General features: G+C 39.4%; 1 protein-coding gene across 1 annotated transcript in view; it reads left to right on the top strand.

The window, feature by feature from the left end:
* The window catches only part of EP400 (E1A binding protein p400), a 194,152-nt gene that overhangs the window by 87,594 nt on the left and 88,538 nt on the right, over nt 1-18,020 (top strand). The window contains 8 exon segments of the mRNA XM_077159524.1: nt 595-684; nt 5,796-5,903; nt 7,099-7,289; nt 14,644-14,821; nt 15,644-15,780; nt 16,864-17,033; nt 17,394-17,568; nt 17,687-17,823. Coding sequence (XP_077015639.1) covers nt 595-684; nt 5,796-5,903; nt 7,099-7,289; nt 14,644-14,821; nt 15,644-15,780; nt 16,864-17,033; nt 17,394-17,568; nt 17,687-17,823 — 1,186 coding nt within the window.

Here is an 18,020-nt window from a genome sequence, read left to right as displayed (position 1 = left end):
AGGAAAGTGTACCCAGCAAGGCTCTCAAGAGAGTGAGGGCTTGTGCTCAGTCAGAGACGAGGCCCATAGATAGAGGGGAGTTTTGCTGTCAGGATGCTCGTAGATTCTCCACTCTCTGTCAAGAGCCAAGATCTCTAATGAGAGTGAGGTGTGAAGCAAAGGATGGAAAGAGGGAGGTGAGTGGCTAGTTTCTGCAGAGAAAGGAGCTGGTGAGAAATGGTCATATGAGACAGGAGAAGGAGCACAGGAACCAGCTAGATGGGCAGTGCTAGGCCTCTCCCCTGTGGGTGATGGCAGATTCGTTGGTCCCTCAGAGTAGGACTGACCAACTGTTCTGAGCAGGGCTGCCGTGTATTGTAAACCAGGACTATATTTCAGCCTGAAGTGGAAAAGAAAATAGGGTCCCCGGTTTCCTGCTCAATTAGTAAATTGTCATTTCCAAATTTTATCTGCAAAAGTAAGAATTTTAGTTTTAATTTCTTTAATAGTTATGCAAAAAAATTTTGAGGACTTGTAGTGTTTAATATGAAGTAGGTGAAAAGAAGATACAGTGAAGTCTGTTACCTCACTGACATTTGATGATAATCATTTTAGTGGAAGATGAAGAGGAGACGATTGAAGAGGAAGAAGCAAATGAAGGGATTGTAGACCACCAAACAGAACTATCTAATTTAGCTAAAGAAGGTAGGCTTTCATTTTCATATTAAAATTGCTTATTATCTTATTAAAATTGCTTTTATTAAAAACTGAACAATTAAAGAACATTTATGAATACATATAAGATGTGCAAAATAACAATACATTCAGTACTCTCCAAACACCTGCTGCCCATTCTAAGAAAAAGAATCTGAAGTCCCCTTCCTGCTCCTGGGAGGTCCATCCTGGGAGGTCACTGCTACCCTGGGTTTTATGTCTGTCGTTCACTTGAGTTTCTTTAAATTTTTTTTCCAATTTTTTTTAATTGTGAAAAATGATGTATATACAAAAAAGCAATAAATTTCAAAGCACATCACAGCAATTAGATGTAGAACAGATTTCAGAGTTTGATATGTGTTAACAATTCCACAATTTAGGTTTTTACTTCTAGCTACTCCAGTTCATTGGAGACTAAAAGAAGTATCAGTATAATGATTCAGCATTCATAATCATTTGTTAAATCCTATCATCTCTGTTGAACTCCACCTTCTCCTTTTTTGATCTTTCTCCCAGTCGTTAGGGGTATTTTGGCTATGTCCATTCTAAATTCTTCTTGTTGGAAAGGGCTGTCGATAATATGGAATGGGGGATGGAACTAGTTGATGTTCTGGAGAGGTTGGCTCCTCTGGGTTTCAGGCCTTATCTGACCTAGGAACCCAATTGGATGGAGGCTGTAGGTTTCTGGAAAGTATTCATAGTGCATGAAACCTTTGTAGACTCTCAGATCAAGCCCTAGGTATTCTTTAGGGTTGGCAGGAGTGGTTTTAGTTGGGGTTTGGCAAACAATGTCTAGCTGAATAAGTAGCAATGTCTAGCTGAAGCTTGCATAAAAATAGCCTCCTGAGTTGCCTCTTGACTCTATTTGAACTCTCTCAGCCACTGATACCTTATTTGTTACAATTCTTTTCCCACTTTTGGTCAGGAAGGCATTGCTGATCCCAGGGTACCAGAGCCAGTCTCATCCCTGGGAGTCCTCTCCCACGCTACCCAGGAGACATTCATCCCTGGTTGTCATGTCCCGCATAGCGGAAAGGGTAATGATTTTCCTTGCAGAGTTGGGCTTAGAGTGGGACAGACCACATCTGAACAACAAAAGAGGTCCTCTGGAAGTTAACTCTTAAGCATACCTATGAGTAGACTAAAATTCTCCACTACATAAATAAGCTTCACAAGAGCAAGCCTCACGATCAAGGGCTTGGCCTATTGACTTGGGAGTCTCTAATGTTTGAAACAGTATCAGGAATTTCCCCTGTGATAAAGTTTAATAATCCCATATTTTTTCTTCCATCCCTCTGGGGACTGGCTAATACTTTTTAATTATTTGCTCAGCATACTCTGGGGTGTATCCAGGCATTACATTAAGCTATTGCAGGATTATTACCAGTGCTCATTTCCATTCTGGACTCCCTGTGTTTGGGTTATTTAAGTGTTAGATTATATCCTACAGAAAATTTAGTTTCCAGACAAAATAAACCTCTCTCTTTTTATCTCATAGAATAGGCAAAATTCTAAAATACAGACAATGTCTTCCTTACCCCTGTATTTTGACTTACCTTAGTCTTGACCCAGTTGGCTCATTCTTGTCTCTAATTGTAGCCTGAAGTCTGTTTCGGTTTCTGTAACAGTTGTATCTGTGGCAGTGCTGACCTCTAGAGCTGCAGAACTGCTGTGAGTCTTAGGTGTACACAGGTGCCCACAGTTACAGGGAAATACCAGGTTATACACATCTAGCACAGCCTCTCAATATCTAGAAAGAGTTTCTTTAATTTTTTTACTACCTATTTATATATTCCTGAACATGCTCTTTAGTTTACACTTCGTTGGGCTTTAGATACATGGAATCATACTGTCTGTGGTTTGTGGACTTGCTTTTTTCATTCAGCAATTATGTTCCTGAATTTCATCCACATTATTGTATGTTGCTCTACGTTAATTAATTTTCACTGTGAAGCAGTTATATACAAAGGCATATAACAAATTGAGAAGTATATATAATACTTTCAAGAAAAAGTGCTGAATTTGGAGGAGAACTGTGGGAACCTAGAATGGCCTTACTGGAGCTGTTGCTCCTTCCCTCCTAGGTTCATTTGGTGCAGTGGTTCTCCCAGGGTGGGGCTGCAAAAGCTGGCAGCCTTGCTGCCTCGTGAGCCTCACTTGCTTTGGTGTGGAGGTAGAAACCTCACCTCCAGCCGTCAGCAGGAAGAGCCTGCAGTTCTCCTAGCCTGTGGTGGTGATCTGTTTTGGGATGAGTGGCCAGACACCCTGGAAACTAGAGGTCTGTTGAGTGACTGGATAGCATTCCACATGTTCACAACTGTCTGACAGTCTTTGTACACAGGCAGTGGGACCCAGTGCATATCGGGGGCACTTTTTGAGCCCAGGAGGTTTACCCGCAGAGGGTGGAAGCCTTATAGCCATGAAGTATTGGAGCATAATCTCTGATAGATCATCACTGGCTGGCCAATAACCTGTGCAGACCTGGGGGCAACCCTAGGAAGTCAGGCTAAAGCAATTAGAATAAGAATTTTAAAAAGTGAGTAGAGACATTGGTAGCTGCACACTGTAGGAATAACAGATTCCACACATCAAGTCCTGGTAAGTTACTGAAAAAAAAAAAAACAAAGAATAAACTAACAGAACAACTCCCCAGCAACAGCAAAAACCCTCAGAGGAAAAGGAAAAAAGTAAAATCAGAATCGGAGTTGTTGTATTATCTAAAATAACCATTTTAAATAAAAAGTTCGAAACATGCAAAAAATCAGGGAAGTATAGTTCATACTCAAGAAAAGCAGTCAACAAAACTCTTGATGGGCCCCAGATCTTGGGGCCCTGAGAGGCATTTTCCTTCTTCATCTCCAAAGGTCGCTGGCTTGTGGGTTCTCTGCTTCTCTTGGCTGTGTCCTTCTCTGCTCTCTTTGAATCTCTCATTCTCTAAAATGTTTCCTCTTTTATAGGACTTCAGAAACTAATCAAGACCCACCCGAATGGGTGGAGACATGTCGTCACCTAACCAGCTCAACAACCACTCTTGATTAAATCATATCACCAGGAAGATGATCTAATTACAGTTTCAAATATGCAGTGCTGAATAGAGATTAGAAGAAACGGCTGCCTTTACAAAATGGATTAGGATTAAAACATGGCTTTTTTAGGGTACATACATCCTTTCAAACCAGCACACCCAGCGTGGTTTCCAGGTTCATCCACGTTGTAACATTTTTCAGAACTTCATTATTTTTTGTGTCTGGACAGTATTCCATTGTATGTATATAACACATTTTGTTTATCCATTCACCTTTTGATAAACACATGGGTTGCTTCATCCTTTTGGCTTTTATGAATTATACTGCTATGAACATTGCTGTGCTGTACAATCCCTGCTTTCATTTTTACGGGGCATATACCTAAGAGTAGGATTGCTGGGTCACATGGTACTTCTGTGTCTAACTTTCTGAGGAACTGCCTTAGTGGCATTACCATTTTACATTCCCACCAGCAGTGCATGAGAGTTCCACTTTCTCCACATCCTTACCCGTACTTGTTATTTTTCTTTTTAATAATAGCTATCCTAGTGGGTATTGAAGTGATATATCATGTGGTTTTATTTGTTTCTGTTTTTTGTTTTTGGCACGGGCAGGCACTGGAAATCGAACCCAAGTCTCTGGCATGGCAGGCGAGAACTCTGCCTGCTGAGCTTCCGTGGCCTGCCCTTCTCATGTGGTTTTAATTTGAATTTCCCTAATGGCTAATGATGTTGTGCATCCTTTCAGATGCTTACTGGCCATTTGTTTATCTTTTTTTGAGAAATTTCCATTAAAATCCTTTGCTTTTTAAAAACTGGATTGTCTTTTGTTAAAATTGGGGGTTTTTTTGTCCCTCCTGATGTTCTTGTTGTTGAATTGTAAGAGGTGTTATTGTTATTTTTTAATATCTTCTGCACATTAAAGCCTTATCATAAATATGATTTCTAATGTCCTGTTGAAGTAGGGGAAACTCTGTCACCCAAGAAAGCACCTGAGCCTCTGAGAAGTGGTCAGGCAGACTCTTTGATCATTGTCTGAGCCCCGAGTATTCTTTGTTTTTAGATGACGTAGGCTAGTGAGCAAGGCGGAAGTTACTAAGGGAACAGGTGGTAAACACTGGAAAAGTAGAGAGACAGAACTTGCAGGGTAGGATTGCTATCTGGCCCTTAGCTGAACTCTTTTGTACAAGATAAGGGCAGCTCCTGGATGTGACAAGAAAAAGGCCTGACAGTCTCTTTCTGCACACGAATATCTTCAGACATGCTTGAGTAAGCCTGGACATGATTTACAGCTCGGCAGACATTCTGCTTTTCTTCCTTTGAGAAAGCTTACATTTATATACCTTTATGAACACATCAGTTTATAGTGATGCACACAAATGTACAGAGTAATACGCATTAATGCATTAAGTGATACATATAGATTCATAGTTATACAGCAATAATACTGAGGTGATACACATAAATTCATAAAGTTATACGATAATACTGAGGTTAAACTTGTGAACTACCTCACTATGGTGCACAGAAGTTTTTAGTTCTGAGGGTTTAATTTATCTGATTTTTTCTTTTGTTGCTCGTGCTTTTGGCGTAGAGCCTAGGGGTCCATTGCCTGATGTAAGGTCCTGAGTGTTCTCCATTTTCTCGTAAGAGTTTTATGGTTTTAGAGCCTAGGAGTCCATTGCCTGATGTAAGGTCCTGAATGTTCTCCGTTTTCTCGTAAGAGTTTTATGGTTTTAGAGCCTAGGAGTCCATTGCCTGATATAAGGTCCTGAGTGTTCTCCATTTTCTCGTAAGAGTTTTATGGTTGTAGGTGTTGTTAGGTTGTTGATCCATTTTGAGTCATTTGTATATGGTGTGAGGTAAAACCATTTTTAATGTTTAGATAAAATCAGTTTGGTTTTAGAAAATAGATGCTTTTCCAAGTAATTATCTCAAATGAGGAAAAAGGCTATATATTTGAAAAGGAGACCTTTTTCTTTTTCCTTTGGCTTTCCTGGCTTCTTTTTTCTTCCTAATTCATTGACAACTATTGTTGTTGTAAAACAATTACCTCTGTTCTTGGAATCCGTTCTAGCTGAATTGCCCCTAATTGATTTGATGAAGTTGTATGAAGGTGCCTTCCTGCCAAATTTTCAGTGGCCCCAGCCTAAACCTGATAATGAAGAGACAAGTGAAGAAGAAGGTATGTTTCTAGTATCTTTAAAGAATTCAGTTTTGCTTTTTTAAAAATTTTTTTTAAACATAACCACATACAAACACGAACCTTCTTACCATATGATCATTCCATTCTTGGTATATAATCAGTAACTCTCAATATCATCACGTAGTTGTATATTCATCATCATGATCATTTCTTAAACATCTGCATCATATTTTAAAACTTTAACTTATGTGTGAGACTAAAGCAAAAAATGTTTATTTGGTACAAAACTTTTATTTTGATTAGTGCATTTCCTAAGGATTCAGTTTTAAAAACGGGTAGCCGAAAGACTTACAGAGGAAAGAGGCATGAAATAAGATTTTAAGTATTACTTTCATTTTGTTTGGATTTGATGAAGGAACAAACTGGAAATGTATTTAGTATGCAGTTTTATATTGACTAGATTGCTTTATTAAATACAGTTTTTTAATTTAACTTCATTTATAAACTTCGTACAGTTATCAGATCACTTGATCAAGGTTTGAAGACCATAGATGTATTTTCCTCCAAATTTATAAAAGTCATTGTTCCATGGACCTATAATTTTATCATATTTGTTCATACTATGCTGCTTGTTTAAACATACCAGTTTTGAGGAGTTTATTTTAATTTCTATTATCCATTATAAACAGATAGACTGAATACACAAAAAGTATTTGAGAGAAACAAACTGTGTAGCCTAACTTTCCTTTTTTTGTTCACACTGTACTGACTCTTAGGAATATATGCCCACGGGTGGGGTCAGGGAGGGTCGGGCAGGAGGAAAGGCCAGAGACAGGTGAGCGCGTCCCAGAGGGGCTCCCAGGTGAGGCCAGGCCGTTTCCAGATCCCAGTGTGGCCTCTGCGGTGGTGAAGGGCTCGACTCTGGTAACTGTTTGTTTATCCTGCATGATTCTAGTTTCCAGTCACTGGAGAAACACTTTCCAATTTCTAGGAAATCCATTTCCATATGATATTTTGAGGGCTTTCCAAAATGGTCCTTAGTTTTTGTATACTTGTCCAGATAGCATTGGTAGGTGTAGAGCACAGATTGAAGTGGAACAGAAAAATTACTGCTTAGTTGTACCTTGAAGTATTCCGATTCTGTAAACAACTTCTTCTGTTGTTTTTGATGACGAGTAGGCTCATGAAACTATTCTAGCATCCTTAATTCTATTCATTTCATTGTACTTCATAGATACAGAAGGCTGCCCAAGTGCCAGGGACAGTCGGAAGGATGTGGTTCTCATAGATTCTGTTTTCATTATGGATCAGTTCAAAGCTGCAGAGAGAATGGCGATGGGAAAACCAAACACAAAGGACATTGCCGAAGTAACTGCTGTGGCAGAAGCCATTTTGCCAAAAGGCAGCGCTCGGATCACGACTGCGGTGAGGCACTGGGCTTTACTTTTTTGTTATTAGAGTGGAATCTGTAAAATGAACGTTGTAGCAGGAACAGCTCCATGGCACTTGGCTCGTTCACAGTGCAGTGTGTCCAGAAACAATGAGACATTTCCCTCACCCCAGAGGGGCCCTGTGCCTTTAAGCAGCTGCCTCCTTCCCTACTTCTACCCTTGGCAGCCCCCTGTCTGTGTCTGGTCTCTGTGGACTTACCCGTTTGGGACATTTCAAAGAAATGGAATCACGTAAATGGTGATCTTTTGTATCTGACTTCTTTCATTCACCATCATGTCGTCAGGGTTCACCCATGTGGTAGCATGTGTCAGGACACCAGTTCTTTTTGCAACTGGACAATAGATAATACTCAATTTTGTGACTGTGTCACAGTTTGTTTATCCATTCCTTCTTTGAGGGACACTTGGGTAATTTCTGCCTTTTGGCTGTTGTGATGAGCGCTCCTACAAACATGTGTGTGCTGGCATTAGTTCAAGTCCCTGTTTTCAGTTCTTTTGGATGTATCTCCAAGATTGGAATGCTAGGTTCTTTGGGAATTCTGTTTAACTCTTGAGAAACCGTCAGACTGTTTTCCACAGTGACTGCTGCATTTCGCATCTCTCCCAGCAGTGTACAGGGGTTCCAGTTTATCCACATCCATGTCAACACTATTTCCCCTTTTTTTTATTATATCCATTCTCATGGGTGTGAATTGGAATTGTATTGTGATTTTTTTAGACAGTAGGTTTTCAGAGAGAGAAATGAGTATATATTTTTTTTTAATTTTTTTTTTATTAATTAAAAAAAGAATTAACAAAACAATTAGAAATCATTCCAATCTACATGTACAATCAGTAATTCTTAATAACATCACATAGTTGCATATTCATCATTTCTTAGTACATTTGCATCGATTTAGAAAAAGAAATAAAGAGACAACAGAATAAGAACTAAAACAATAATAGAAAGAGAAAAAAAAACAAAAAAAAACAAAAACAAAAAACCTATACCTCACATGCAGCTTCATTCAGTGTTTTAACATAATTGCATTACAATTGGGTAGTATTGTGCTGTCCATTTCTGAGTTTTTATATCCAGTCCCGTTGTACAGTTTGTATCCCTTCATCTCCAATTATCCCTTCTCTTTTTTTTTTTTTTTTAATTAACGGAAAAAAAGAAATTAACCCAACATTTAGAGATCATACCATTCTACACATGCAATCATTAATTCTTAACATCATCACATAGCTGCATGATCATCATTTCTTAGTACATTTGCATTGGTTTAGAAGAACTAGCAACATAACCGAAAAAGATATAGAATGTTAATATAGAGAAAAAAATAAAAGTTATAATAGTAAAATCAAAACAAAACAAAACAAAAACCTATAGCTCAGATGCAGCTTCATTCAGTGTTTTAACATGATTACTTTACAATTAGGTATTATTGTGCTGTCCATTTTTGAGTTTTTGTATCTAGTCCTGTTGCACAGTCTGTATCCCTTCAGCTTCAATTACCCATTGTCTTACCCTGTTTCTAACTCCTGCTGAACTCTGTTACCAATGACATATTTCAAGTTTATTCTCAAATGTCCGTTCACATCAGTGGGACCATACAGTATTTGTCCTTTAGTTTTTGGCTGGATCCACTCAGCATAATATTCTCTAGGTCCATCCATGTTATTACATGGTTCATAAGTTTATCTTGTCTTAAAGCTGCATAATATTCCATCGTATGTATATACCACAGTTTGTTTAGCCACTCTTCTGTTGATGGAGATTTTGGCTGTTTCCATCTCTTTGCAATTGTAAATAATGCTGCTATAAACATTGGTGTGCAAATGTCCGTTTGTGTCTTTGCCCTTAAGTCCTTTGAGTAGATACCTAGCAATGGTATTGCTGGGTCGTATGGCAATTCTATATTCAGCTTTTTGAGGAACCGCCAAACTGCCTTCCACAGTGGTTGCACCCTTTGACATTCCCACCAGCAGTGGATAAGTGTGCCTCTTTCTCCGCATCCTCTCCAGCACTTGTCATTTTCTGTTTTGTTGATAATGGCCATTCTGGTGGGTGTGAGATGATATCTCATTGTGGTTTTGATTTGCATTTCTCTAATGGCCAGGGACATTGAGCATCTCTTCATGTGCCTCTTGGCCATCCGTATTTCCTCTTCTGAGAGGTGTCTGTTCAAGTCTTTTTCCCATTTTGTAATTGGGTTGGCTGTCTTTTTGTTGTTGAGATGAACAATCTCTTTATAAATTCTGGATACTAGACCTTTATCTGATATATCATTTCCAAATATTGTCTCCCATTGTGAAGGCTGTCTTTCTACTTTGTTGATGAAGTTCTTTGATGCACAAAAGTGTTTAATTTTGAGGAGTTCCCATTTATTTATTTCCTTCTTCAGTGCTCTTGCTTTAGGTTTAAGGTCCATAAAACCGCCTCCAGTTGTAAGATCCATAAGATATCTCCCAACATTTTCCTCTAACTGTTTTATGGTCTTAGACCTAATGTTTAGATCTTTGATCCATTTTGAGTTAACTTTTGTATAGGGTGTGAGAGATGGGTCTTCTTTCATTCTTTTGCATATGGATATCCAGTTCTCTAGGCACCATTTATTGAAGAGACTGCTCTGTCCCAGGTGAGTTGGCTTGACTGCCTTATCAAAGATCAAATGTCCATAGATGAGAGGGTCTATATCTGAGCACTCTATTCGATTCCATTGGTCGATATATCTATCTTTATGCCAATACCATGCTGTTTTGACCACTGTGGCTTCATAATATGCCTTAAAGTCAGGCAGCGCGAGACCTCCAGCTTCGTTTTTTTTCCTCAAGATGTTTTTAGCAATTCGGGGCACCCTGCCCTTCCAGATAAATTTGCTTATTGGTTTTTCTATTTCTGAAAAATAAGTTGTTGGGATTTTGATTGGTATTGCATTGAATCTGTAAATCAATTTAGGTAGGATTGACATCTTAACTATATTTAGTCTTCCAATCCATGAACACGGTATGCCCTTCCATCTATTTAGGTCTTCTGTGATTTCTTTTAGCAGTTTTTTGTAGTTTTCTTTATATAGGTTTTTTGTCTCTTTAGTTAAATTTATTCCTAGGTATTTTATTCTTTTAGTTGCAATTGTAAATGGGATTCGTTTCTTGATTTCCCCCTCAGCTTGTTCCTTACTAGTGTATAGAAATGCTACAGATTTTTGAATGTTGATCTTGTAACCTGCTACTTTGCTGTACTCATTTATTAGCTCTAGTAGTTTTGTGGTGGATTTTTCCGGGTTTTCAACGTATAGTATCATATCGTCTGCAAACAGTGATAGTTTTACTTTTTCCTTTCCAATTTTGATGCCTTGTATTTCTTTTTCTTGTCTAATTGCTCTGGCTAGAACCTCCAACACAATGTTGAATAATAGTGGTGATAGTGGACATCCTTGTCTTGTTCCTGATCTTAGGGGGAAAGTTTTCAATTTTTCCCCATTGAGGATGATATTAGCTGTGGGTTTTTCATATATTCCCTCTATCATTTTAAGGAAGTTCCCTTGTATTCCTATCTTTTGAAGTGTTTTCAACAGGAAAGGATGTTGAATCTTGTCGAATGCCTTCTCTGCATCAATTGAGATGATCATGTGATTTTTCTGCTTTGATTTGTTGATATGGTGTATTACATTAATTGATTTTCTTATGTTGAACCATCCTTGCATACCTGGGATGAATCCTACTTGGTCATGATGTATAATTCTTTTAATTTGTTGTTGGATACGATTTACTAGAATTTTATTGAGGATTTTTGCATCTGTATTCATTAGAGAGATTGGTCTGTAGTTTTCTTTTTTTGTAATATCTTTGTCTGGTTTTGGTATGAGGGTGATGTTGGCTTCATAGAATGAATTAGGTAGTTTTCCCTCCACTTCGATTTTTTTGAAGAGTTTGAAGAGAATTGGTACTAATTCTTTCTGGAACGTTTGGTAGAATTCACATGTGAAGCCATCTGGTCCTGGACTTTTCTTTTTAGGAAGCTTTTGAATGACAGATTCAATTTCTTTACTTGTGATTGGTTTGTTGAGGTCATCTATGTCTTCTTGAGTCAAAGTTGGTTGTTCATGTCTTTCCAGGAACCCGTCCATTTCCTCTAAATTGTTGTATTTATTAGCGTAAAGTTGTTCATAGTATCCTGTTATTACCTCCTTTATTTCTGTGAGGTCAGTAGTTATGTCTCCTCTTCCATTTCTGATCTTATTTATTTGCATCCTCTCTCTTCTTCTTTTTGTCAATCTTGCTAAGGGCCCATCAATCTTATTGATTTTCTCATAGAACCAACTTCTGGCCTTATTGATTTTCTCTATTGTTTTCATGTTTTCAATTTCATTTATTTGTGCTCTAATCTTTGTTATTTCTTTCCTTTTGCTTGCTTTGGGGTTAGCTTGCTGTTCTTTCTCCAGTTCTTCCAAATGGATAGTTAATTCCTGAATTTTTGCCTTTTCTTCTTTTCTGATATAGGCATTTAGAGCAATAAATTTCCCTCTTAGCACTGCCTTTGCTGCGTCCCATAAGTTTTGATATGTTGTGTTTTCATTTTCATTCGCCTCGAGGTATTTGCTAATTTCTCTTGCAATTTCTTCTTTGACCCAGTCGTTGTTTAGGAGTGTGTTGTTGAGCCTCCACGTATTTGTGAATTTTCTGGCACTCTGCCTATTATTGATTTCCAACATCATTCCTTTATGGTCCAAGAAAGTGTTGTGTAAGATTTCAATCTTTTTAAATTTGTTAAGACTTGCTTTGTGACCCAGCATATGGTCTATCTTTGAGAATGATCCATGAGCACTTGAGAAAAAGGTGTATCCTGCTGTTGTGGGATGTAATGTCCTATAAATGTCTATTAAGTCTAGTTCATTTATAGTAATATTCAGATTCTCTATTTCTTTGTTGATCCTCTGTCTAGATGTTCTGTCCCTTGATGAGAGTGGTGAGTTGAAGTCTCCAACTATTATGGTATATGAGTCTATTTCCCTTTTCAGTGTTTGCAGTATATTCCTCACGTATTTTGGGGCATTCTGATTCGGTGCGTAAATATTTATGATTGTTATGTCTTCTTGTTTAATTGTTCCTTTTATTAGTATATAGTGTCCTTCTTTGTCTCTTTTAACTGTTTTACATTTGAAGTCTAATTTGTTGGATATTAGTATAGCCACTCCTGCTCTTTTCTGGTTGTTATTTGCTTGAAATATCTTTTCCCAACCTTTCACTTTCAACCTATGTTTATCTTTGGGTCTAAGATGTGTTTCCTGTAGACAGCATATAGAAGGATCCTGTTTTTTAATCCATTCTGCCAATCTATGTCTTTTGATTGGGGAATTCAGTCCATTGACATTTAGTGTTATTACTGTTTGGATAATATTTTCCTCTACCATTTTGCCTTTTGTATTATATATATCATATCTGATTTTCCTTCTTTCTACACTCTTTTCCATATCTCTCTCTTCTGTCTTTTTGTATCTGACTCTAGTGCTCCCTTTAGTATTTCTTGCAGAGCTGGTCTCTTGGTCACAAATTCTTTCAGTGACTTTTTGTCTGAGAATGTTTTAATTTCTCCCTCATTTTTGAAGGATAATTTTGCTGGATATAGGAGTCTTGGTTGGCAGTTTTTCTCTTTCAGTATTTTAAATATATCATCCCACTGTCTTCTAGCTTCCATGGTTTCTGCTGAGAAATCTACACAAAGTCTTATTGGGTTTCCCTTGTATGTAATGGATTGTTTTTCTCTTGCTGCTTTCAAGATCTTCTCTTTCTCTTTGACCTCTGACATTCTAACTAGTAAGTGTCTTGGAGAACGCCTATTTGGGTCTAATCTCTTTGGGGTGCGCTGCACTTCTTGGATCTGTAATTTTAGGTCTTTCATAAGAGTTGGGAAATTTTCAGTGAAAATTTCTTCCATTAGTTTTTCTCCTCCTTTTCCCTTCTCTTCTCCTTCTGGGACACCCACAACACGTATATTTGTGCGGTTCATATTGTCCTTGAGTTCCCTGATACCCTGTTCAAATTTTTCCATTCTTTTCCCGATAGTTTCTGTTTCTTTTTGGAATTCAGATGTTCCATCCTCCAAATCACTAATTCTATCTTCTGTCTCTTTAAATCTATCATTGTAGCTATCCATTATTTTTTCTATGTTTGCTACTTTATCCTTCACTTCCATAAGTTCTGCGATTTGTTTTTTCAGTTTTTCTATTTCTTCTTTATGTTCAGCCCATGTCCTCTTCATGTCCTCCCTCAATTTATTGATTTCATTTTTGAAGAGGTTTTCCATTTCTGTTCGTATATTCAGCATTAGTTGTCTCAGCTCTTGTGTCTCATTTGAGCTATTGGTTTGTTCCTTTGACTGAGCCATATTCTCAATCTTTTGAGCATGGACAGTTATCTTCTGCTGCTGGCGTCTGGGCATTTATTCAGATTTCTCTTGGTGTTGGACCCAGCAAGGTTGTAATATTTTTCTGTGAAATCTCTGGGTTCTGTTTTTCTTATCCTGCCCAGTAGGTGGCGCTCGTGGCACACGTTTGTCTGCGGGTCCCACCAGTAAAAGGTGCTGTGGGACCTTAAACTTTGGAAAACTCTCGCCGTCCTGGGGGTTCGCTAGCCGAAGCGGCTTGAGCCGGCCCTCGGTCCGAACGCAGGGAGGGTTGCTGGTCGCCGCAGCCAGGGAAAGAGCCCGTCCGAATTTCCTAGTCGGCCCTGGGCAACAAGCGTGGCGGGAGGGCGCCAGCGGCAGCGGCCCGCCCGAGAGAGTGCACGTTCCCTGGGAGTCACGGGTTTGGAAGGGGCCTCCCGCACCCGTCACCGTTCTCCGCGGCCTGGGGGTTTCCGATCCAATTCTCTCAGTTGGTCCGGGGGCTGCGCGTGGTGTGGGCGCCAGTCGCCTTGGTTTCAGGGGACCACCTCTCCAATTCTCCCAGCCGGCCCGGGAAGGGGGAAGGGAGTAACTCCGGCCGCTTCCCGCCCCGCCCGGTAAGGCCCGCGCGCCTCGGCGATCTCACCCGAGCTGCTTCTCTCAGCCAGCCAGCCGTTCCAGGATGGGGTACGCTGTCTTTTTTATCTCTGTTGTGGCTTTGGGCGCTTTCTGTATCGTTTCTAGAAATGAGTATATTTTTAAGTCTTGAATAAAGGTTTCTGTATTTTCAAATAAATTTTTCCATGACTATAAAAGTTGTCAGAAAAAATAATTATTTTTTTTAAAATAATTTTATTGTTTGGTAAAAGGTTGTAATGACTGACTTGACTCATTTTTAAGAATAAAACTTTTAATGATTATTTAAAAAACACATTATTATTTGGCTTGATCATTATTGCAGGTAAAATTTAATACTCCATCTTTATTGTATGGAGTTCTCAGAGATTACCAGAAGATTGGGCTAGACTGGCTGGCTAAGCTCTACCGGAAGAACCTCAATGGCATATTGGCAGACGAAGCTGGGCTTGGTAAAACAGTACAGATTATTGCCTTTTTTGCCCATCTAGCATGTAATGAAGGTAAGAATCTGTTGACATTGGTTTGAACAGTACACATTTGCTAAGGCTCAGTACTTTCTTGCTGACTTCTTTGGTCTGCCTGAGCAGTGGATGGTTGTGTGAAGAAATAAAGCATACACATTTAAAATCTAACATAAATGCTGAGACCCAGCAGGCCCTGCGACTGCACCCTTGTGCTATTGGGTGTCGCACTATTGTGTATGTAGCTAGCGGAGCAGGCTATTAGACACGTTGTGCTTTTTCTGCTCTTGTCTCCTGTAGAATTTTGCCTTCTCCAGGCAGTGTTCTTGACGTGCTGCTCGGGTTGCTTTAGGCTGTGGGGGTATGGGGGCATGGGTTTAGAAGTCAGGCTGCAGCTGAGTAACTGCTGCCCCCACCACCCGCTGCCCACTCCTGTCCTATAGACTTTTCTCCGAGTTTTCTCACCTTGCGTGGAGTCTGCTCAGGCCTTCAGGCTGCAATGCTGGGATGTTTAGCGTTCATCTCCCCCCCACAGGCTTTTGGGTCACCACCCTGTCCACTCACCTGCCATTGAGTGGATTTTGTGGTACCAGAGATGGCTGGTCAGAGGGGGTGTTCCTTGTTTGTAATGTAGGACAGGGATCGTATCAGCCTTCTTTTCACAAAAGAAGTGATGAGCAAGGGGGAACGTATCCAGATTCTAAGTGATTACTGTTTGTCTACCTTAATATTTGTGTCATTCATTCATCCATTTTCCTTTTGACTAATACTTATTAACCTTCTGTGGTCGAGCCTAGGTACCTGTATTTGGCAGAAGATTTTAGTTAAGCTGGCAAGTTCTGTATCTTTGTTCCTTCATAGGTAATTGGGGCCCCCATCTTGTTGTTGTGAGAAGCTGTAACATACTCAAGTGGGAACTTGAACTGAAGCGTTGGTGTCCTGGCCTAAAAACTCTCTTATATGTTGGCAACCATAGAGAACTCAAAGCAAAGAGACAGGTATTTTTTTTTAAACATAAACAATATAGAAAATTATCTTAATTTTTATAGAAGAAAATTTCAAAATGTCGGGATGTGACTCCTAGTGTAATTGTTATGCATCACTTGTTTGTGAGATTCCAAGCCTTTAGGTTGTCCCCAAACTTTAAGCCTCTTGGACCTCAGATGACCTCTGAGAACCACGCCAGTATCTACAAGGAGAGTGTGTGGCACGTGCAGAGAGTGAGGAGATTTCCTTCCAGAATAAAATGTCTGGAGAGGCCCATTGCTTACTGCAAGCATGAGAGAGGACTTCATCTGCCTCTTGATTTGGGGCTTGGGCTCCCCGACAGTCAGTTGTTTAGAGTCACTCTAATCCGCAAAACCTTGTCAGGCCCTCAGTGTAGCGGCACCTCTGGATTAAACAGATTTATGAGCTAACATCTGAATCCAGTGTCTGATTTTAAAATAGTTTCCCTGGAAATGTTTATTAGGAACATTTGTAGAATACGAAGGAGCTTCTAAAACACCTTTGAGCTTTTTTTTCTTTCCCTGCTTTCTGGGTCAAGGTCCTAAGTAAATGTATATTGATCGTAATTTTTCGTTGATGATAAAATTTTGACTTATTAGACTTTTTTAAAGTAGTATTTATTGAAAAAGTGAGTATCTTGAGATGTATTCTCTTTTTTACTATCTCTAGTAATTAACTTGATTTTTAAACGTTTATAATACAGTCGATTGCAGCATAGGTATTATAATCACATTTCCTATCATTTTCTGTACACATTTTCTTCCTTTGCACAGATGTTGTGATTTAGAAGCTAGGCACACTTCAGTATCCTTTATGATAATCACTTTATTTTCCAAATAACGGTTGTTAATGATTCCATAGCAGCTTCTTAATTTGTTAACAAAAGTACTTAGCAAAAATCAAAACTCAGCCATTTTCTATGAGAGTAGTAAGCAAGTTAAGAAAAATGAATGAAATTTCTCTATGTAAAAACAGTTTAAGTGGTGAAAACCCTCAGAAATATTCTGAAGCTTATTTATTTTGACAAGTACAGGAATAAGAAGACTCTTGGTGCTTTATTTCTTGTGCTGCAGGGATGGACTGAACCCAATAGCGTCAATATCTGCATCACGTCTTATAAGCAGTTCTTTAAGGGCTACCGTTCCTTCACCAGAGTGGGCTGGAAGTGCCTGGTCGTGGCTGAGATGCAGCGCGTGAAGAGTCTTACTGAGAAGCACTGGGAAGCCGTCCTCAGCCTGCAGAGGTCTGACACACTGCTCACGTATTGTTTGCTTCAGAATCTCTGTGCTACCCATCATAATTAGGTGTTTTTTTAAGTCATTGTTGACATAAAGGAATCTTATGAAGAAATTTAGGTAATTGCGTGCACAGAAAAACTTGCCTTTCAGGTACAATTACCCTTCACCATTATCACAGCATGTAGGTCCAAAGAAGCCTAAAGGATTCATTTAATTTGGTCCATTTCTTCAAGGCTTGTGAATATTTACTTTAGCTCCATAAAATCTTTGTCTTCCCCTTTCTTAAATGTCTTCAAAGAAAAAGATTCTGCAACCAGCTTTCAGTGCTTTGGAATTTCAGCATCATTTCTCTTGTTGTATTACAGTCAGCAGCGTTTACTTCTCATTGACGCTCCTCTGCACAACACCTTCCTGGAACTGTGGACCATGGTGCACTTTCTCATCCCTGGGATTTCCAGACCCTACCTGCACCTTCCTCTGAAAGCCCCTACTGATGAGAGCCAGGACTACTACCACAAAGTGGTCATACGGCTGCACAGGGTACGGGAGCTGTGACCTCAGTCAGTTAAAACGTGCATAGACGTGCTGTGAGCGGGCACTGCTGCTACTTTTTGGAAAAGGAAACAATAGATAGTTTTTTTTGTTTTTTTGTTTTCAGGTGACACAGCCATTTATTTTGAGGAGAACAAAAAGAGATGTGGAAAAGCAACTGACAAAGAAATATGAGCATGTTTTGAAGTGTCGTCTTTCTAGCCGACAGAAAGCCCTGTACGAGGACGTCATTCTACAGCCTGGGTAAGTGTTACGCCTTTGCCCAGCTTCCTCTGCTTTGATGAGCAGAGACCTCTCCGTGACCTTGGTGTTGGAGTGGCTTTCCGTGAGTAGGGACTCAATACCCTGCCTCTCTAGTGCTCCTTGGGTAGAGCTGAAGTGACCGCAGTTTGTCACCAGTTCTCTTCTGTGCTTCCCTCCACTTGCCTGGGAGCCTCATG

The sequence above is a fragment of the Tamandua tetradactyla genome, chromosome 5 (genome assembly GCF_023851605.1).
Source record: "Tamandua tetradactyla isolate mTamTet1 chromosome 5, mTamTet1.pri, whole genome shotgun sequence".
Taxonomy (NCBI): Eukaryota; Metazoa; Chordata; class Mammalia; order Pilosa; family Myrmecophagidae; genus Tamandua; species Tamandua tetradactyla.
Note: the sequence above shows the minus strand (reverse complement) of the source record. Positions and strands in the feature narration are given on the sequence as shown.